Source organism: Crassostrea angulata, chromosome 7, assembly GCF_025612915.1.
Source record: "Crassostrea angulata isolate pt1a10 chromosome 7, ASM2561291v2, whole genome shotgun sequence".
Classification (NCBI taxonomy): domain Eukaryota; kingdom Metazoa; phylum Mollusca; class Bivalvia; order Ostreida; family Ostreidae; genus Magallana; species Magallana angulata.
The window spans coordinates 36,663,559-36,685,926 of NC_069117.1; the positions used below are offsets into that span (position 1 = coordinate 36,663,559).

Genomic DNA, 22,368 nt, shown 5'->3' on the forward strand with positions numbered 1-22,368 from the left:
CCCGTCACTAGTACTGATGCGATCTTATTCAGGAAAGTTTTGAAAAGTTGTGCATTTTCATGTTGGTTTATGGGGAGTACCTTTTTCGAAGAAAAAAAAATCGTTTATAGGGTTTTTCATATGAAATACATGTACATGTAAATTACGATGCGTTGTAAAAAAAAATCTTTAAATTAGCAATTTTAAAAGCATATATTTGAAATAATTACAGTATTTATATTATAAATGGGGACAATTGCCTTTAAATAGGCATTACAAGTTTTCAAAAAAAAAATTATATGCCCCAGAGAAAGGGGGGGGGGGTTCCGACCCCCGGAACCCCCCCCCCCTCTGGATCCGCCAATGTTTCATGCATAAAATTCACAATATATTTCTTAGGAGAGTGAATATATAATATATAGAATGTTTTATCGTTAAAATGACGACAAAATTTACGATAGAATGCGTTCCGTGTCTCTGTAGCAAAGAAAATGTTCCGTGTATTGTCTCTGTAGCAAAGAAAATACGTGCACGTTGTTGAAAAAGTGTTGAATTTTTACATTATATGGATAAATTTTTTAGATGAAAGGTATTTACAGCCGGACAGTCTCAAAATGGTTTATTATGATTAATTTGACTGTTAATTTGCATGCAACTTCATTAATTTTCTCCAAAATTGTTTCGGGGCGATTCTGCAATTTTCAAGCTGTTACATTACGGGTATATTGGAGGCATTCTAACTGCCCATGGTGAGGACCTTTCCTAAGACACAGTTAGATTGATTTATTCTAACTAAGGAAAGTGTAGTGAAATTTATTGCATTGCTTTGTTAAGTAAATGTCAACAATATGGTGTGTCGATGTATCTATTTCGTAAATGTCCGACATGCAATGCTATGTCAACCCTTGCACGCACGGGTCTAGTAAATATTTATAAGACATCCAATTAAATTGTTAGATTGTTGCCTAGTGGTAACGCGGAGGTCTTTTTTTAGTCCCCTACCGGTTTCACCGGAGGGGACTATAACTTTCCTCTGCGTCCGTCAGTCCGTCCGTCTGTCCGTCTGTCCGTCCGTCCGTCTGTCTGTCCCACTTCAGTTTTCCACGCTTTTTTTCTTTATGCGTTTGAGGAATAACATGAAATTTGCTGAACAGCTTCAAAATGTCAAACTACAGATCAAGTTTGCATTTTTGTAGCGTCTGGTTGACAAATGTAGAGAAATTTAATCTTTTATATTCCAATTTCTTAATGTTCGGGTTCGGTATCGGGTTCGGTGTGTAACGAATAAACGAGGAAAGTATGTAGTCAGTAATAATATTGTGCATTACTTGGACCATTCCTTTTATTGTTTCTAACAAAACAAATAAGTTCTCTAAAAAAAGTTTCAAGCATTGTGTTGTTAATTTAATCGAAAGGGTTTTTTGTATAATTACAATCGGGTTCGTTATCGGGTTGGTCTGTTGATTCGGGGTACAGAAGACGGTAAGAATGATATTCTGCATAACAGTGCATAGTCCGAAATATCTGACGTTTTTCTGGCTTTTTTAACGATTTTGATATTTACTTGCCAAGAAAACGTCAGATATTTTCCTGGCAAGTAAATATCAAAATCGTTAAAAAAGCCAGAAAAACGTCAGATATTTCGGACTAAACAGTGCATTGTTTCCACAAATTTCTACAAACCGGTAGGGGACGTGTATTGTTTATGCAATGCTCTCAGAATGCTTGTTTATTTTAGGGTCGCTGCAGGATCGATTCCACCAGGTAGTAACTCTTTTTTTTATTTAAATGAAGCGTGATAAAAATAGTTTAAATTACATGTATCTAATCGTCTGGATTTTAAAAAGAAATCATATCTTTTTTAAATCAGCCTGAGTATGAGCACACCCACTATAAACAAATCCCTTCAATGACACCGTCAGGTATTCTACATGTATATACAATTGTGCACTTAAATTCAAATGCATTTTGTTTGAAGTAATTATACACAGGCGTTTTATATATAAATTTCTCGATGCAGGTTTCCCGAATTCATGATAAATCAGTTGTTACAGACACCATTATGAAGGCAGTATCATTGTTTCAAAAATATAATTGCGACAGGTACCTAAAGCTATATTTAGTAACAGACACTTTCCGTCCAGACAGAGTTGTTGGCGAAGTAATAGAAAAGGCAAATGTGTTCGGAATGTTTTTTTTCGTTGCTAAGTATGTAATAAATCCAGAGGTGCTCGAATGAAAGTTCACGAGGCTTCCCCGAGATTTGTTTAGTTCCTGTGAAAATTCGAGCGGAAGTATAAGTGTTCGGATAATATTCACAAAATACGCATGAACTGGTCGTTTTTTCACATTATATCCCACTTTGATTTATGTTAAAACATGAAAGAAATAAAATAGTATAGTCTATTTCACTATTGATGCTATTACTAGGTCAGAGGGGATCGCTTCTAAGCATGTTTTTTGTTGCAACAGCAGAAAAAACCTTATATTTTCTATTGTAACATTTATTTTCTAGAACTCATTTTATCCACCAATTAATGAATACAAAGTTTAAAATCGATAAAAACCTATTTGACTACATGTACTTAAATTCTAGGAAATAGACTATAAACACGAGGCACGATTTTTACTGCGAAACTGAAACGGTCAAATAAAACAACGTTCGTACAATAACATGGCAGGGCTGCTATTTTTTCAAAAGAGCGGCTCACATACAATTCGGCCCGGTTTATATCAGCCAGTACCGGAAGTACATGTTTCCAGATTTACTTTTTTGCGTACTGTGTCATCAAAAAGTGGAGTATAGAGCCACCTTAAGCTTTAAATAATAAATATTTACATGACTATATAATAAATCATCTACCATACATTTAGTTTTTTAATTCATGGTTTACATATTTACAATATCTCTCTAAGCGTTGCGTATACTAAAATATTGAATTCTAAATGAATAAAACATGACTTGTTTATCTCGGACTTTTATGATTATATGATTAAGGCATTAATTCTGTATAATACCGTCCAAAGGTTTTGGGGTACAACAAATTGAACTTAAATCAAACTTTTAAATAATATTTATCACACTAAATATAGTTCATTTCGGTTGAAAATGCTCCAAAGTAAATACTGTTAAACGTATTATATTTGGCGTGTACGATACTTTTGCGGAACCTAGTTTTTGAACAAGTTGGCGTAGATTTGAATTAGCGTATTCTTGAATGTGATTATTCTTATACGTACATGTATATGCATGGCATTTAGCGATGTACTTGGTTTAGCGGAAGTCGCATTCCGCCAAGAGCGCTAATTATAATACACAGCCAAATGTAGTACGTTTGCTTGATAATATTCAATATGATACGTCTGTTTCAATTCCTCGCTGAATCATATTAAAACAATTATTGATGTGTTTTTCTATCAATACGATGATTTATCTACCTATACTCTGTCCCGAGTTTTTGCCTCCACCACTTTTCGCTTGATATTTCGATAATAATAAATACTTTTGTTGTCAAACTACGTTCATCCATTAATAAGAAAAATGTCCAGATTATCTGTTCTGAAACGCCCCCTCTACCGCTTCAGGTTTCAATACACATCCCAAATTAGAAAGTCTACGGGGATTTTGCATTGCATCAGCCACTAATAAGCCCGGATGATAACGTTGAAAACTTGCGCGGTGTCCCGAGTACTTCCGGATGGAGAAAAGATGTAAACATTTCCCATTCTAAATCTCCGCAAGAGATTTGTTTTCCTTCCTGTAAACGTTTAGGTGTTAAAAGGGATAATTTATCAATTGAAGATATCTTGGATATTTTCCAATTCATTGATTTCAACTGTACTTTCTTTCACAGGTATGTGTATTTTAAATTCCCCAAAAAGTGATGGAAGCAACAACTTGGGACAGACTATAAGAAGTACAATATTCACCGAGCCGAAGTAAATTATGTACTTCTAGGGTGGCAAATCATCGTACCGACCTCAAAATCAATTATTTCTGACCTGCTGTCCTCTAATTCCTCAAGAGACGCTCATTGTCAAAATCATAAAATCAGCTGTTGTGTGAAACTAAAAGCCAAATAACTGAACAGTTAACCATGAGTAGATCCCGCCTTCATAAAGCGAAGATTGTCCTATACTTCCCAAAGTCCAAGGCCTCGTTATAACGGCATATTCCATTGTAGAGGTCAATCCAACCTTGCTATATGACGTACAACTCTAAGTTGCACTTAAAAAATTACTTTTTCTTGAATTATTTTTAATTTATCAGTTGTTGAGAGAAATATAACATAACATGGTTTTATTTTATTTTATTTTCTATGCAGTTCTTTTAATCAGAGGGTACAACTGTGGTCTTCTCTGACACATAAATACCATCCAAGAATTTTCGGATATCCTTGTTTTTCACTGTTGTGGACTGCTGGATCAAAGCAGCTGAAATATAAAGATTACGTTAATATAGACACAACTGAGATTTCAGTGAACATTATAAGTCTATTGCTCTCATACACATATTTATACCCTTACATTTTTGTGTCTTTGTCCTTGATAAACCACACAAATCCAAAGCTCAATAGTTCAATACAATAATTGGCATATGGCCTGAAATGGGTGTGTTCAATAACATTGTGCAATCTGTGGTAATACACAGTCTGCACTTTGTGTACACTGCCAAAATTAATACAGTTGAACAGTGGAATATGAGTCGAAAGTGATCACTTATGTATTCCTGTAATAAATTCCTTCATCATTTTCAAAATATCTAAATCAGAGATTAGGAATCAAAATGCACAAGAGCAACATCGCTCATCTGATTTGCAGTTCTCAGGAAGTTATATATAATTTTTTTACCCTTTCCTTTTTCTTATAAATGTGTGCGAGCAGTAGTGGAAGGTAACCGATATGTCTAAAAGCAACAACTTTGCTGAAAGAATTTCCATACACTTGGTTGTACATGCCACTGTTCAATTAAAATTATAAACAAGAGATGTTTGTGAAACACTTAAGCCGCCTCCCTTGGACATACATTAAAGGGCAGTAAATACATGTAAATGAAATAAATCTTTTGAACTTCAAATCAATAGGGGTCATTTACTATCTGAGATGAAGATCTGTTATGAAAATTCAGGGCAACTAGAGTCAAAACATAGTTCGAAGCATAAACCATCTTTGGTTCCAACTTTATTACATGTTTTTTAGAATCAAAATATGGAGGCTTGCGAAGAGAAGAGGATGTAGGCTATGCCTGTCCACTTCTCAAATGAGTATAAGATGTACATAGAATGTTCTATCGTTAAAATGACAGATGTCCTGTGGACCCAGTTTAATTAACGCTAAGATTATTCTTTCTCTCTGAGCATCAAACTAGTATATGACATGCCTAAATTCCATAATATTTATGATAGTATGACATGCCTACGCTAAAATGTTTTAGAATTATAGGCTGCACAAATCTTCACAACATCTTCGGCAAAATGCCCGCCTCCCTTGAAGATATCCAAGAAGAAAATATGTATGAAGAAAATAAGCATGTGCAACCCGTGAAGAAACTGCAATTAATTGGAATTTGTAAGTTAAGGGGCAAAACTGTCAAAAATGCTTGATCATACCAAAAATTGAACTTGACCTAGGTATTAATATAAGATAAATTTCAATTCAAATTAAGCGCAACTTCTGCAAAGAAAACGAACTGATACTGTTGGTGGACTGACCATCCGACAAATAGACAGACGGACAGCAGCAAAACAATATGCCCTTCCTTTTTAGAAGAAGACATAAATTTTTTTCAAAATTTTCTCAACATATTCGTATATTTGAACATTGAGCCCCTTTCATTGTTTCAGTTTTTTTTAAAGAGATTTTTCTTTACTAGTTTCTATGTCAAAATTCAACCCTGAACAGTTGCCCCACACTACCCCTGGAGATCAGTGATTTGAACAAACTTGAATTTACACCGGAGGATGCTTCCACACAGGTTTCAGCATTTTTTGGACAAATGGTTTTTAAGCTGAAGAATTTTAAATCTATTCTCTATTTACTTTTTTTTATTTGTAAAAATCCCCCCCCCCCCCCAAAAATATAGCCCCACCTTACTCTGGGGATTCATGATCTAAACAAACTTGCAAAGTCACCAAGAGATTTAACACATACCTGATGTAGACACAGCCTCTATGTCATTGCCCTCCAAAATGAACTCATCTTTCAGTGTAGAGGGCTTTATGGACACCCCTGGCAACATGCCCACCTTCCTGACAAATTTTTCTCCCAAAAAGTTCCTAATCTCCACTGAACCTCCACCCTCTTGTACTGCACAGTTGATGGGGAAATGGGCATACACTGACCTCATTTTGTACAGAAAGCCCTGAAATAAAATGGAAAGTTACTGTATGCTGCTCCTTGTGTTCAGATTGATTAACAATTCTTCCTCAAAATTATAATAGACTTGATTTAAAATTCTTCCTCAAAATTATGATAGACTAAGTTCTGCCCATATGAATTTGTAGATTACACTTTAAACAAGAGGCCCAGAGGCCACATTGCTCACCTGAGCAACAAAAGCCTAACTCTGATCAAATCAGCATTACAGTATTAAAATAAAAAATATCTTGACAACTAAGGCCATCAGTTTAGTTTTGGCATAGGAAGAAGAACGTTGTTTTACCTCAAATGCATAAAGTAGGAGAGTTCCTTCATCTTGTACTATATTATAACTAGAACTGTCCTAATGGGACTAATTATAATACCCCCGCATGGCTAATTTCAAATGGGACAAATAATTGAATTGAATAATAAAGGATTGTGACACACAAATAAAAAAATTATTGTAAAAAAAAAATCATTGAATAAAGAAAATAAGAGGCCCAATGGGCCACATCGTTCACCTGAGCAACACCAGCTTTATATGGGCGTTCATAGGATATTGATATGGCCTCTCGGTAGATTAACCAAAAATGAATATCCAATTTTAAACTCATTTTTGCATAGACTTAATCTCTGACATATTTACCTTTATGGAATACCATTTTTACCGAAAATAAGATCATATGCATTAGGGCAATATAAATAACTCAATTTTCAGTTGCTGTTCACTGTTAGCTTCCAGTTCTCTTTATTTATTTTAGCCCCCCCCCCCCCAATCACTTTATAAAACGATTAAAATACACGAGAGCATAAACTTACCTTTTCTCCTTCCACTACCTACTAGTTATTTTATTTTTAAAAATCCTATATGTGAAAGAAGAAAAGTGTACCTCAATGCACCAGAATGAATGCGCTCAATTTCTCTAATAAAAAACATTGAAAAATTTAATTAGCCTTCTCCATTATAAACAATTGTCGTTTACCAGGCATAAATTCATTTCGTATGACATTTCATATCCTTACTCACTTGACTGATGAATAAACTTAACTGAAAAATGTTGTCACATATGTTAAAGAGCTATAATTCAAATCAATGTATTGGCAGGCATGTCGCTCTATTGTACCAAGGCCCACCTATTATTTTTAATCGTTTATCAAAAACAACAATTGTCTACACAGATGATTTTCCCTTGCAATAACTTTTTAAGAACAACGATAATGCTTTTATCCTCATAATAATAATGTGTCAGGACTATGGAAACTGTTTCAAAGACTTAGTTTATATTTGTGCTCTAAAAACTATCAAAAATTTGTGTAGATTATATGCAAATCATCATTAAGGAAGGGGCACCAGAAAGTAGTTACAGCATATCATCCTTTTAGCAAGACTTTTCTATTGATCAACCAAAATTTCAGCATCAATCGTAGAATTATAACGTTAAGCATAGCTTTGTTTAAGTCATGTTTTTGTTCACATGAGTTAATTACATTCAACTTAAGATTTTTAAACTTGGTATTTCCTATTCAGCAAAGCTGAATTTAAAATATAAACGAACTTAAGCATGACCTCAGCTTTGTGTACAAATATACAGTAGCATTGTGCGCAAAGCTCTGTATCTTGCTTATAACTCGAAGCTTGACTCTTCGGTGAGTAAATAGAAATTGGTAAACAATTAAAACAAGAGAAAAATGCACCAAAACAAAGAAACAAGAGGTCCAGGGGCCACATTGCTCACCTGAGCAAAAATTGCCTTAATTCTGATCAAATTAGCATTAAATATCTTGACAACTAAGTACAGTAGATCTTGCTAAAAAAAATTAGAAAATCTGCCAATTTTTATCCATCTCTTTTTTTGGGTAAATACCAAGCCCCTTTTGTTGTTGTACCTGTAAGAAAATTTTTCTCTATTCCAATTTACCCCCCCCCCCCCCTCCATTTCGTGGCCCCCCTTTTCTCTAGGGAATCATGGTTTCATCAAACTTAAATCTGCACAACCTGTGCTTTCACACTTAGTACTGAGTTTTGGACCGAAAACTTTCCCAGAATATTTTTAAAGATTTTTCTCTATATATTCCTATGTAAAAATTCAAACCGCCATCACGGCCCAGCCCTATCACTAGGGACTGTGATTTCGCAAACTTGAATTTACACTATCCGAGGATGCCTCTACACAAGTTTAGGCTTTTCTGGCCAAATAGTCTTTAAAAAGAAGATATTAAAGATTTTCTCTATATATTCCTATGTATAAATTCATCCCCCATTGTGGCCTCACCATACCCCATGACTATTATTTAAACAAACTTGAATCTTTACGATCTTGGGATGCTTCCACTTAAATTTGGGCTTTCCTGGCCTTATAGTTTTGAGAAGAAGATTTTTAAAGATTTTCTCTATATATAAACATAGGTAATCACAGATTACAAAGCTCACCGAGACGAGACATCACCCTTATGAGACTTCACCTTTATGAGACCACCTTTATCATATTAAATGAAAATCATACTTTATGATCTTGGATATTCATGGATTCTGTTTTGACACAATATCGTATATCATCTGTTAAAAATTTGTATGATAATCATATGTTCATATGTTAATCAATACAATAATTTAAAATTAAATATTGCATCCTATCATATTTACAACATATATCATATCATACAATAAAATACCATAATAAACAATGATAAGATATGATATTGTTAACGTATGATATGACATTGTATTGTGTTATACGTTATTGTATTTGATCAAATAATACAATATCATAATATAATAAACAATATCGTATTATATTACAATATCATATTACATAATACATCATAACATTGAAACATATGATATTATATTGTATAATATAGTACGATATTGTATGATACTGTATCATTTTTGTTACATAATATGATATTGTATCATATTATACAATGTTATCTGATAGAACATTGTATCATATCAAATGATACAATATTATGTGATAAAGTAAAATATTATATAATACAATATTATATTATACATATTGTATCATATGATACAATAATATATTTTACAATATCATACAATACAATTTCATGTGAATCAGATGTGATAATTAATCATATTATAAACCAATATCATATTATACAATATCGTATGATACGATATTATATAATATAACAGTATCATATCATTCAATTTCATGTGATATAATTCTATATTACTGAAACTAATATCATATTATACAAAATCGTATGATAACAATATTATAGAAAATACAATACAGTATCATAGGATACAATATTATATTTTGCAATATCTTATGTAATAGCATCATGTGATTAAATAATAAATTAATAATACAATATAATATCATACAATATTGTATCATAATATACAATACTATACATAACAATATCATGATACAATATCATAACATAAAATATCAAAAAAATTTATACGATATCATATCGTATCATATAACTTTTTATAATATTACATATGATATTATATTGTATCATATTAAACAATATTGTTTCATACCATACAATACTATATCATAGGAATCATGTTATATCATTTATCAACAAACACATCTATCTATCAGGCAGGTTTGAGTGAGGTAGGAGATTTCTTTAGCATCCTTGATAATGGAGATCAGGCTCTGCATCTGAAGCAACCTCTGCGTTTCATTTATAATATAGTTAAATCAACTATGCAAGCTATCATCTATAAAACATGTGACATGTTCCAAAAAAACTAAACCTCATCCAGCATCCGAAACCTATGGCTCAGATTCAGCATTCAAGCCTGTCAGGTGCATCAGAATACATAAGACGCATCTCCATGTAAGTTTGGTGAAGTTCAGACCAGTAATAACTAAGATATCATCATCACAGGGCACTAGCAATTAAAACCTTATCCTGCTCCAGCATCCGCAACCTATGGCACAGATTCAACATCCATGCCTGTCAGGTGTCTCTGTATCATAAGACACACCATCCATTCAGGTTTGGTGAAGTTAGGACTTGTAATAACTAAGATTTATTTTTTACCATCCTTGATAATGGAGATCAAGCTCTGCATCTGAACCTTCCTCTGTGATTCATTCATACTACAGTTTAATCAACTATGCAAGTTTGAAAAAGTACTACATGTATTATCCATTAAACATGTGACCTGTTCCAAAAACTTAACCATATCCAGCATCTGAAACCTATGGCTCAGACTCAGCATTCAAACCTGTCAGGTGCATCAGTATCATAAGACACACCATCCATGCAAGTCTGGTGAAGTTAGGACAAGTAATAACTAAGATATAATCATCAGAGGGCACCTGTTTAAAAAACTTTAACCAGCTCTAAAAACCTTAACCTCCTTCAGCATCCGAAACCTATGGCTCAGATTCAGCATTTAAGCCTGTCTGGTGCATCAGTATCATAAGACGCACCATCCATGCAAGTCTGGTGAAGTTAGGACCAGCAGTAACTTAGATATTGCTATTAAAGGGCACCTGCAACAAAAACTTTCACCAGCTCTAAAAACCTTAACCTCCTTCAGCATCCGAAACCTATAGCTCAGATTCAGCATTCAAGCCTGCCTGGTGCATCAGTATCATAAGACACACCATCCATGCAAGTTTGGTGAAGTACAGACCTGCAGTAACTTAGATATTACTATCAAAGGGCACCTGCAACAAAAAATTTAACCTGGTCCAACAACCTTAACCTCCTCCAGCATCTGAAATTTAGGACTCAGATTCAGCATCCAAGTCTTTCAAGTCCATAAGTAGGTCCAGATGCATTATCCATGCAAGTTTGGTGAAGATAGGACAAGTAATAGCTTAGATACAGGACCTGCAACAAAAACTTTAACCAGGTCCGGACGCCGACGCCGAGAGTATAGCATAAGCTCCCCCTGACTTCGTCTCGGTGAGCTAAAAATTTATCCCCCATTGTGGCCCCGCCCTACCCCCAGGACTTGAACAAACTTGAATCTACATTATCTGAGGATGGTTACAATTTGAGCTTTCTTGGCCATAAAGTTTTGAAAAGAAATTTTTTTAAAGATTTTCTCTATATATTCCTGTATAAAAATTTATCCCCTAATTGTGCCCCACCCTACCCCTGGGGACCATGATTTGAACAAACTTGAATCTACACTATTTGAGGATGCTTCCACTCAAATTTAAGCTTTTCTGGCCTTATAGTTTTTGAGAAGAAGATTTTTAAAAAATTTTTCGATATATTCCTATGTAAAACATGACCCCCCCTCCTGTGGCCCCACCCTACCCCCGGGGACCATAATTTGAACAAACTTGAATCTACACTACCTGAGGATGCTTCCATTTTAATTTGAGCTTTTCTGGCCTGATAGTTTTTTAGAAGAAGGTTTTTAAAGATTTTGTCTATATATTTCTATGTAAAACTTGATCCCCTAATTGTGGCCCCACCCTACCCCTGGGGACCATGATTTGAACAAACTTGAATCTACACTATTTGAGGATGCTTCCACTCAAATTTAAGCTTTTCTGACCTTATAGTTTTTGAGAAGAAGATTTTTAAAAAAAATTTCGATATATTCCTATGTAAAACATGACCCCCCCCTCTTGTGGCCCCACCCTACCCCCGGGGACCATAATTTGAACAAACTTGAATCTACACTACCTGAGGATGCTTCCATTTTAATTTGAGCTTTTCTGGCCTCATAGCTTTTTAGAAGAAGATTTTTAAAGATTTTCTCTAAATATTCCTATGTAAAACTTGATCCCCCCTCCTGTGGCCCCACCCTACCCCTGGGGACCATGATTTGAACAAACTTGAATCTACACTACCTGAGGAAGCTTCCACTTTGATTTGAGCTTCTCTGGCCTAATAATTTTTTAGAAGAAGATTTTTAAAGATTTTCTCTATATATTCCTATGTAAAACTTGATCCCCCCATTGTGGCCCCACCCTACCCCCGGGGACTATGTTTTGAACAAACTTGAATCTACACTATCTGAGGAGGCTCCCATTTTAATTTGAGCTTTTCTGGCCTGATAGTTTTTTAGAAGAAGATTTTTAAGGATTTTGTCTATATATTTCTATGTAAAACTTGATCCCCCCATTGTGGCCCCTCCCTACCCCTGGGGACCATGATTTGAACAAACTTGAATCTACACTACCTGAGGATGCCTCCACACAAGTTTGAGCTTTTCAGGCCGAATAGTTTTTGAGAAGAAGATTTTTGAAAAATACCAACAAATTTTCAATAATTCTCAATTATCTCCCCTTTAAAGAGGGCGTGGCCCTTTATTTGAACAAACTTGAATCCCCTTCACCTAGTGGTGCTTTGTGCCAAATTTGGTTGAAATCTGCCCAGTGGTTCTTGAGAAGAAGATGAAAATGTGAAAAGTTTACAACGCCGACGACAACGACAACGACGACAGACAACGGACAAATTGTGATCAGAAAAGCTCACTTGAGCCTTTGGCTCAGGTGAGCTAAAAACAATTTATTTTTCATCATATATATACTTATGTATTTCTAGCAGCGAGAATAATCTCCGTTTAGATTGAAATTGCTGAGCATCTTAATAAAACATGTTGCATTTATCAACCATTACGTAGAGATCGTACCGAATAACATGTACCAACTTAATGAATATTATTTTATAATATGTTGTTAGTGCATCAGATTTTGCGCAGGTGCCTGTAAACAATCAGCTGTCTGATATACCCGTCTACAATAAAAATTTCAAATTCTAAAATAAAGACGATGTTTCCTCTCAAGTTAAAATAAAGAGAAACTAAAGATGCTAAACGAAAATCAAAACAAGCTAAAACCACCGTCACAAATGTCAACGCATTGAAATATTTAACCTTTATTTACTTCACATAAACGGCACAAATATATTTTGGATGTTTCAAATATTCCCTTTGCATGTAAAGTGTTGCATAACAACAACTAAATTCATCTCCGTTCTACTTCAAGATGGCTGCTTCTAACATAGACTGGTCCTCTAAACTGGTTTTCAATAAATGAAATATCGAGCCTGAAGTTAAACTGATTGACCACCATTCTCTCCGTCTTATTATTATTTTCGTAAATCACTCAAATTTGAAACAGAATTAGCCCTTAATTTTTGCAATTTATATTTTCCTTCCCATAAGAATGATTTATGCTAAATTACGTTGAATTTGATTCAGTAGTTCTTGAGAGGAAGATTTTTTACAGTTTTGAGATTTTCTACCATTTAAATAAAGATCGGTCTTTCATTTCTAAAATTTATATTTTCCTTCCCATAAGGATGCTTTGTGCCAAATTTTATTGAACTTGGCCAAGCAGTTTTAGAGAAAAAGTTCAAAATGTAAAAAGTTTACAGACGGACAGATGGACGACAGACAAAATGTGATCAGAATAGCTCACTTGAGCTTTCAGCTCAGGTGAGCTTCAAAATGCTGGCCTTACCAACAAATTTTTAGTAATTCTAAATCATTTCCCCTTTAAAGAGGGTGTGGCCCTTCATTTGCACAAACTTGAATCCCCTTTACCCAGTGATGCTTTGTGCCAAGTTTTGTTGAAATCGGCCAAGTGGTTCTGGAGAAGAAGAGGGAAATGTGAAAAGTTTACAACACCAACGACAGACAACGGACAGATTTTGATCAAAAAAGCTCACTAGAGCTAAAAATTTATGCCTCATTAGTTTTACTTTATTTAATGGTGCATTTGTTCTTAGAGCAACATCAGTTGCATTTTACTCATATAATTATACACCTACTTTCAGGTCTAAAGGACAAAGCTGAAGCAAGTGTTTTGTCCCTTTTCTGAGACAGCAATAATTTATTGCTCCAGAGGTACAGTCGCGTGCCATAAATGAGTTCGCAAAATGGCCGCCGTAACATACTTTTTTTCTATAAGGTAGATTTAAAAAAGAAAATAAAGCCTATTTTCTACGATAACCAGAATCAAAAAATCGTCCGGTGATTCTCCGACTTTTTTACTGCTTTCGCCAATGTTATTTTTTGAGTTATCTCCCTTTGGTAAACAATTATCGTCTGCAAACCGACATGGCACCCAACTGGAGAAAAAATTGGGGAAGGCAGAAACAAATCGTCATACAGATGTCAGATGTTGGATTTTTAATGTCTTAAACTGGAAGGATGATCGGAATATACAGCAAAAACTGTAAGGTGAAGTTTTAAATACTAAAGATCGGAGTAAGGCTAAAATTGTAACTCAAAGTAAAAGTTGTTGAAAAAGGGCACCGCTAGATGACCGAATGCCGTTTTAGAGTCCCAAATAATAACAGAAAATATGCTTTTAAGAACTGAAAAGCTTGATTTACTGCAAGATCAGAGTCTATTGTGTTGAATAAAGCCGTAATCAGACTGCTTCTCACCGGTCGTTGTTCGGCACTTTACAAATCGCCGATAGTTTGTCTCAAAAAAGATAACACGAATTCTATGTCCAATTAAATCGTAAAGGAACACACTATCAACGCAATTTTGGGCATACATAACGTTCAGACATTAATATAATTAAACCATAGGAAAAATATTGATTACACAAGTACAAAGGTCAAAAAATGAAACCCGAATTTTTTGTGACCTAGGAAGAGTTGTTGTTTACATTTCGAGTAGTCTCCCGTTTTATTCAATACAAAGCCTGTACATCGCTAAACCTAAAAACTTCTATGATTTTTTCACTCCCAAGGATATAATACACACTAACATATATGTCTGCTAAGTCATTTTTACTTTGTTGTTATAAATATTGGGGTCCAAAAAATTCAGCTGATGTCGAGACCTACGTAAACGTCGGCCATTTTGCGAACTCATTTATGGCCAACTACTGTACACAAGTCTGAAGAATCAATAAATAAGTTTGCTTCAGAATCCAATTACTTTCTCAACAATTTTCTGGTGTGGATTTTAACTAGCCAGATCAACTACTTCCAACTGAGACAATTCCTACTTGTCCAGACCAATTCTATGCTAGCCTTTATTTACTCACCTTGGTAACCCCCTTGATCATGTTCTCTATGTGACTGCACACAGTCCTTACAGCAGCCAGCTCCTTGTGTTTGCCAAACCATTTCTCTACCATGACAGTGTTCTTGCCAACCATGGTGATATCTACAGCCAAGTGACGGAAGGTTCTTGTTAAAGTTCCTCGAGGTCCTTTGATGATTACCTTCCTTGCCTTAACACTGGCAGACACTGCAAAAAGTACATAACAAATCAACAGAAATAAGTATCATTTTTAACAACTTTTATCTACATCAGAGCAACAAGTCACATTTACATTCAGATTGCTAAACGCATGGTCATATGAAAGTACACAAGAAATGGTTTGAAGTTTCATTCTTACATCAGACTAACTGACATATCAGTTTAACGGTTATTAGATTAGAACCATTTTAACAAGACCTTGGCCTTTCAGTAAGATGTAGCTATGTACTTCTTGCGTTAAACCAAGTAAAAAATTACGCTGTTTCAAGCAAAATATGCACCCAATAGGCCATACAATTCTTGTTGATTTCAAAGAGCCATGGCTGAGTGGCTAGCAATATAATAGATATGCCTACGTCACATTCTGTTTGACACAACTACCGTAAGTCCAAGGTCTTGTTAAAATGGTTCTAAGTGGAACTCTCTGTACTTGTAAGTGTTAACATTGATTTGCTTTAGGTATTGAAAATTTGAACAAACTTGAATCTTCACTACCTGAGGATGCTTGTTCCCATGTTAAAGCATTTCTGGCCAATTGGTTTTTGAGAAGAAGATTTTTCTCTATATATTTCTATGTAAAAATTAGACCCCACATTGTGGCCCCACCCTACCCCCGGGGATCGAGGTTTGAACAAACTTGAATCTTCACTACCTGAGGATGCTTCCACACAAGTTACAGATTTTCTGGCCATTTGGTTCTTGAGATGAAGATTTTTCAAGATTTTTATCTAAATATTCCTATGTAAAAATTAGATCCCTAATTGTGGCCCCACCTTACCCACGGGGATAATGATTTCAACAAACTTGAATCTACCCTACTTGAAGATGCTTCCATGTTAATTACAGCTTTTCTGGCCAATTGGTTTTTGAGAAGAAGATTTTTAAAAATACTAATTTTTTTTTTTAATGATTCTTAATTATCTCACTTTAAAAGAAGACGTGGCCCTTCATTTTAACAAACTTGAATTCCTTTCACCTAAGGATGCTTTGGGCCAAGTTTGGTTGAAATTGGCGCAGTGGTTCTGGAGAAGAAGTCGAAAATGTAAAAAGTTTACAGATGGATGGATGGACAGACAGACGGACACCAGACAAAAAGTGATCAGAAAAGCTCACTTGAGGTTCAGCTCAGGTGAGCTAATATCAAATAGAAAAGATCTGTTAAAAATAAGAACTTAAATCAGTTTATCCAACCAATGTTACAAACAAACATGGCACTAGCCTGTTTACACAACAAAGAATTGTGTCATGTGGTGGCATTAGGGGGGAAAGAGTTTAAACGAAAAGTTGTTGTATGCGTGCTCAAGGGCAACCCCAACATTTAGGAGTTGCAGGTTTTGCAGTCGCTGGATCAATTTACAATCCTTAATGAACATTTTTCTCTACAGCAAGTTATATATCCCCTAAATATGAAAATCTGACATACCTCCCTTAGGGATTTTCACCGTCTGACTGGTGTGCAATTCCTTCATTTCTACAAACAGAAACAAATGAACTATATCACACCGGGCTCTCTGATCAAACACATTGTGACAACTATACTAATTGAGTGGTGACTGGTCAATGATAATAAGCAAGAAGAGATATTTTAGCTTAAGAAAATGAAACTCTTTAATACAATTATGAAAGGATTGGAATATGCATCAATGATTTTAGGCAAAGTTTAATGTTATGTGCTAGTGAAAATACTAAAATAATTGTAATTTTTATAAAAAATGTGATGAAAATATGATTGTAAACAATGATATTTTGACTGTAAATATAAAAGATGAGCTGATTAGCTTGATTTAGTTTTGATATAATTTTGGGGTACAATTAATTTAGAAATCATGAGATAATTGAATGCAGAAATTTGGATATCTTCAAACAAATTTAATGTTGTCCATTTTAAGGTCGCCATAGAGTTTCCTACATGCACATTTGACAACTTCTGTTAACATGCAAGAGTAATAAATCATATTGCAAAAATTATCAATTCTTCTCACTCTTTCAAGGCAGGTATAATATAATGAAGTCAATTAAAAAAAACAACAAGGGTACCGGTATGCAGAGCATCCCCTCGCAACATAAATTATTGTGCATAGGATGCATTATCTAGGAATATACAGTTATGTAAATTTAACTGAGGAGACCAAATTGTACTAATCCTCCATTACTACAAAAAGTTTTTTTTTTACCTGTACTAAATTTTAATCCAAACAAGAGATGTTTGTAAAACACTTCCTAGGGCCATAACTCTGTCAAAAATTGCTCGATCGTACCCAAAATCAAACTTGACCTAGATATTATTTAGATAAATCTGTATACTAAATTTCATATCAACATGTGCAACCTCTGCGAAGAAAATGAGCGGAAACTGCAAATAACTGGAATTTTTCTACGTCCAAGAGCCATAACTCTCTCGAAAATTGCTTGATCATACCCAATATCAAACTTGACCTAAATATTATCATGATAAACCTGTATATTAAACTTCATTTCAATATGTTCATCCTCTGCAAAGAAAATAAGTGAAAATTGCAAATAACTGGAAACATCCTAGGGACATAACTCTCTCGAAAATTGCTCGATCGTACCCAATATCCAACTTGACCTAAATATTAACATGATAAACCTGTATACTAAATTTCATTTCAATATGTTCATCCTCTGCGAAGAAAATGAGCGGAAACTGTTGGTGGACCGACCGACAGACAGCACCAAAGCAATATGTCCTCCCTTCTTCAAAAGGGGGCATAATAACACCCAGGAACATTTACAGCACCACCAAATCTGTACCTTCGGAACCCGTCAAGTGATAGAAAGAATAATCTTACCGTGACCAGGCTACACTCAGGTCACAGTAAGAATTCGTCCCATATACTTCAATGAAGCAGCAGCAAAGCGGGTCTGCTTTGAGATGATTTTAAGTCTGATAAAAATAGTCAGCAGGGGTTAAACACATTTTTATACTTTACAAACCTTTTTGAACATGCATATGTAGTAAAGTCCACAAAATTTCGAGTCGCACCAAGGTATTTTGTTAATATACACGTTTGAATATGCCGGCCATTTTGTTGGAAATCGCACTTGGAATATTGTCTTGGATTTTATAATATCATAAACATGACGACCGTAGACAGCAAATTTTCAAATGTGATGTTGAAAGTGGCATTGATTTTGTTACAATATTACTTATTAGGTTTGCTACTGACTGTTTACAGAAATTTGTGGGGTCGGTAAAGTCCATAGAAGGCGAGGCGGAGCCGAGCCTTCTATGGACTTTACCGACCCCACAAATTTCTGTAAACAGTCAGTAACAAACGTAATAAGTGTTTTGTTTTGTCGAGGACCTAAAGTTTGATATGTAAACAACAAAAGATAATATATAACAATTACATTCATAGGCTTATTCTCTAATTTTGTACCTTTCTCGTCAGTCGTTTGAGCAAACCTGGATGCCATTGTATATAGGATCGTTTTATTACGTCACGGGCAAAGGGGGGGTCACTCTAAATATTTTGGGGCTTAAAAATTAAAGGTATGGTTGAACGTTTGTGTAAAAAATCAGCTCAAATAACGTTACGTTCGCCATGTTGCCGTATAAAATTTGACGCCCGCCGTGTAAAGAAATTTATAAGGCAATCACGTGACGCAATTCATCCAATGACGTCGAGACATTCTAGTCCGAGGCAAAACAAAAACAGTTAATGTGGTAAAATTGGATTATAAAAGAGCAATATTGTAGGTATTTGAGACCATTCATATGAAAATTTCGGCGAGACCCAGCGCGATATAATTCTTTTATTTGCCACGAAGCGAATATATGGGACAAATTCTATCGTTAAACCGGGTCCGTAGGACATCTGTCATTTTAACGACAGAACATTCTATCTAGTCAATCGACTGTACAGGACCTACACCAAAAACTATTAACCAGTTCAGGATGCCAACGCCGGGGATAAGGCATAAGCCCCCCCCCCCCCCGGACTTCGTCTCGGTGCGCTAAAAATTGCAATATAATAGTAAATTTGCTGAAATGACTGATGACAGTGAATCAAAGGCAAGAACATGTAAACAATGATACGGTATACAACTCCCGCCCAGGAAAGACGAAATTACTCTTAAGAAGCACTTCTAGCTAGTTAAATTCTACCAATATTACGAAATTGATATTTCTTCATTGTGATATAATAACAAAGAAAGTTAAAATATTTATTGATGATCTAGATTTTGGTCGATTGAAACACGAATATTATTTCATGTCGTACCTATATGGTATGGTAACCGGAAAAGGACTCATTTTAGAATTTTGAACCCGATCTAAAACAGTATGTATAAAATATTCTATATAATCATCTTCAAAAAATAATTCATGAAGATTTATAGAAATTAACAAAATCATAAAATAAGAACATAATAACTCAATATGCAAAAACATCAAACCAAAACTGCTCTTGAAAATATATCGGACTCGTTTTCCGTAATTGTTAGTACTTCCGGTCAAAACACGTCAGCCTCAGACTCACTCCAGGTGCTAAGGTAGTATCATTTAATTTTTTTTTTAAAGATTATATTTTAATGTTTTACGGTGTAACCGTTTGGAGGGCGAAGCCAATATATAATATGTTTTACGGTGTGACCGTTGGGACGAGCGCAGAAGGAAATACAAATCTCTCATCATTGTTAAACAGGTTGGGACCAATCTTCCAAATGGGATATGAAAGCCCATTTGGGATATAATAGCCCAAATAGGATATAAATTTAAAGAGCAAAGAACAAAGATTTTTGATTTTAAAATTTTTGATATAAATCTGCATTAATGTGAATCAAATGCAACAACTTTTGGTTAAGAAGTTTTTCTACATTTGTATTTGTCTGTAATGGGATGGGAGAAATACTGACGGACTAGACCGAGATTCGAACCCAGGCCCCCTAAATCTCTAGTCAGGTGCTCTACCAACTGAGCTATCTGGCATCGGTATTCGAACCGGTCTGAATGTCACATTCCTCCCCCCTTAAATGATCTTCGCCCTCGAAGATCACCCCAGGCTCCACCCCAGGCTCTTCCCCTGGCAGGAGTTCACCTGTCAGTTCCACTCCAGGGGTTGGTCACGGCACCAAATGTTACAGGATAGGAGAAATAATACAGACCAGACTGGGATTTGAACCTGGACTCCCTGAATCTCTAGTAAGGTGCTCTATCAACTGAGCTATCTGGCGCCGGTATTCGAACCGGTCTGACCGTCACATGTCTATAGTTTGTAAGATTGATCCCCAAGAAGTTTTGGATATACATGTTCTGAGGGATCAATCTCTGTAATAGTACAGCTACAGAAAAAGTTGTTTACCAAAAGTTGTTGTATTTCATTTTTTCTAACGCAGATTTATATCTAAAATTTCAAAATCAATTTTTTTTATATTTTGCACTTCAAATTTATATCCTATTTGGGCTATTATATCCCAAATGGGCTATTATATCCCATTTGGGAGATTTGTCCCAACCTGTTAAAGGTACTTGGACACAATTTGACTTAAAATTTTCAAATTTTGTTTTTCCATTTTCAATGTTTATACTGATAAATATAGAAGTTTATAATACTATGTCAAAATTTGAAACTCAAATATTTAAGAAATGAACTCAATGTCTACTTAAGTTATACTCGTATAACCTGGGTTGGGGCAATTTACGCTTTATAATCCGCGAAGCGGATTATAAAAAAGCGTAAATTGCTCCAACCCAGGTTATACGAGTATAACTTGGGTAGATATTGAGTTCATTCCTTATAATTTAATTTTCTGGAATTTGCTGTACAAATTGAGTCCGTTTTACTTTTAAAAATGATATAAATCTGTTCAAAATTCAAACGTAACGTCAAGTGAATTAGTACGTTGGTGCAGTGTGACGTGTCTTGTGACGTGCAAACCAGGTTATACAAATTTAACTAAATTTTTCTATCCAATCAAATGCTGCGTTACAACCAGAATTAAATTATCAAGTTATAAGCAAGATACAGAGTTCATAATTCTTTGTTTTGTAAACAAAGCTCGAATATTGTCATTTTTACATATGTGTTGTATTGATGTAAGTTTTAATCAAATGTAACTTTCTTTTGTTGATGATAGTATTTATGAAGATATTGAATTAGTTTAAATTGTTTTTTACATGTCACTTTGTCCAAGAAATGGTAAAATTCTACATTACATTTTTTGTAAACAACTATAAGACTCGAGCTTTGTTTACATAACTATCAATTCTTACCTCTGTATCTCGCTTGTAACTTGACTTTAACATTTAATATTTTGGTCAATCATTTAAACTGGGCAAGTAGATCATTTTATACATAAAAAATAAAAATAAAATTTTTGATCTCAAATCGTGTCCAAGTCCTTTAACAGGGACCAACCTAGGGCAAACTTTTAGGGAGACTTCATGCACCTTATATTGTAGCAAAGAAATTTTTAGGGAGTTCTCCCTCACAGAAAAATAGAGAGAAGTTTGAAAAATCAGGTAGACTTCTATTCTTTGATAGTGGCATAATGCTAATGATAATACATGTATACACAGATTCAACCTTAATTTAAATTGGATTAGAAGCAAGTCAATTAAAAATAAAACAGCTCCTAAAAATTGAGAAAAAAAACTCATCCAATTTGTTGAATTAAATTCATTAGGTGTATTCATACATTTTTATAGATTAAATGTTTTGTAATTGTGTTAGCTAAATAATATAAAATCAGTCTGTGTGTTTCAGAGTATTTTGGAGATATTAGTCCAACCCTTTGACCCAATTATAACCATCATGTAGTTGGACTCGTTTAATTTTAAAGATAACTGTAGACAAACGGTTTTATGATTATTTTAG

The 22,368-nt window shown here is 34.6% G+C and overlaps 2 protein-coding genes across 2 annotated transcripts in view; one reads left to right on the forward strand and one right to left on the reverse strand.

Annotated features, from left to right (window-relative positions):
- Positions 1-4,274: 4,274 nt before the first annotated feature.
- LOC128192487 (60S ribosomal protein L9-like) lies at positions 4,275-17,108 on the reverse strand. The gene is made up of 4 exons (XM_052865203.1): positions 16,950-17,108; positions 15,309-15,514; positions 6,130-6,340; positions 4,275-4,413 (listed from the first exon to the last, which is right to left on the reverse strand). The coding sequence occupies exons 1-4, from the start codon at positions 16,993-16,995 to the stop codon at positions 4,310-4,312; spliced, it is 567 nt and encodes a 188-aa protein (XP_052721163.1). The 5' UTR covers positions 16,996-17,108; the 3' UTR covers positions 4,275-4,309.
- A 2,808-nt stretch (positions 17,109-19,916) lies between these two features.
- The window catches only part of LOC128192486 (protein YIPF5-like), a 33,625-nt gene continuing 31,173 nt past the window's right edge, over positions 19,917-22,368 (forward strand). The window contains exon 1 of the mRNA XM_052865201.1: positions 19,917-20,044. Coding sequence (XP_052721161.1) covers positions 19,932-20,044 — 113 coding nt within the window. The 5' untranslated portion in view covers positions 19,917-19,931. The remainder of the gene's footprint in view (positions 20,045-22,368) is intronic.

Excerpts from the sequence above, each read along its gene's own strand:
- LOC128192487 (XM_052865203.1), bottom strand. The coding sequence starts at position 16,995 with ATGAAGGAATTGCACACCAGTCAGACGGTGAAAATCCCTAAGGGAG. Across the intron at positions 15,515-16,949 it reads GGTGAAAATCCCTAAGGGAG|TGTCTGCCAGTGTTAAGGCA; the intron begins GTATGTCAGATT and ends TACTTTTTGCAG. Across the intron at positions 6,341-15,308 it reads TGATCAAGGGGGTTACCAAG|GGCTTTCTGTACAAAATGAG; the intron begins GTGAGTAAATAA and ends ATTTTATTTCAG.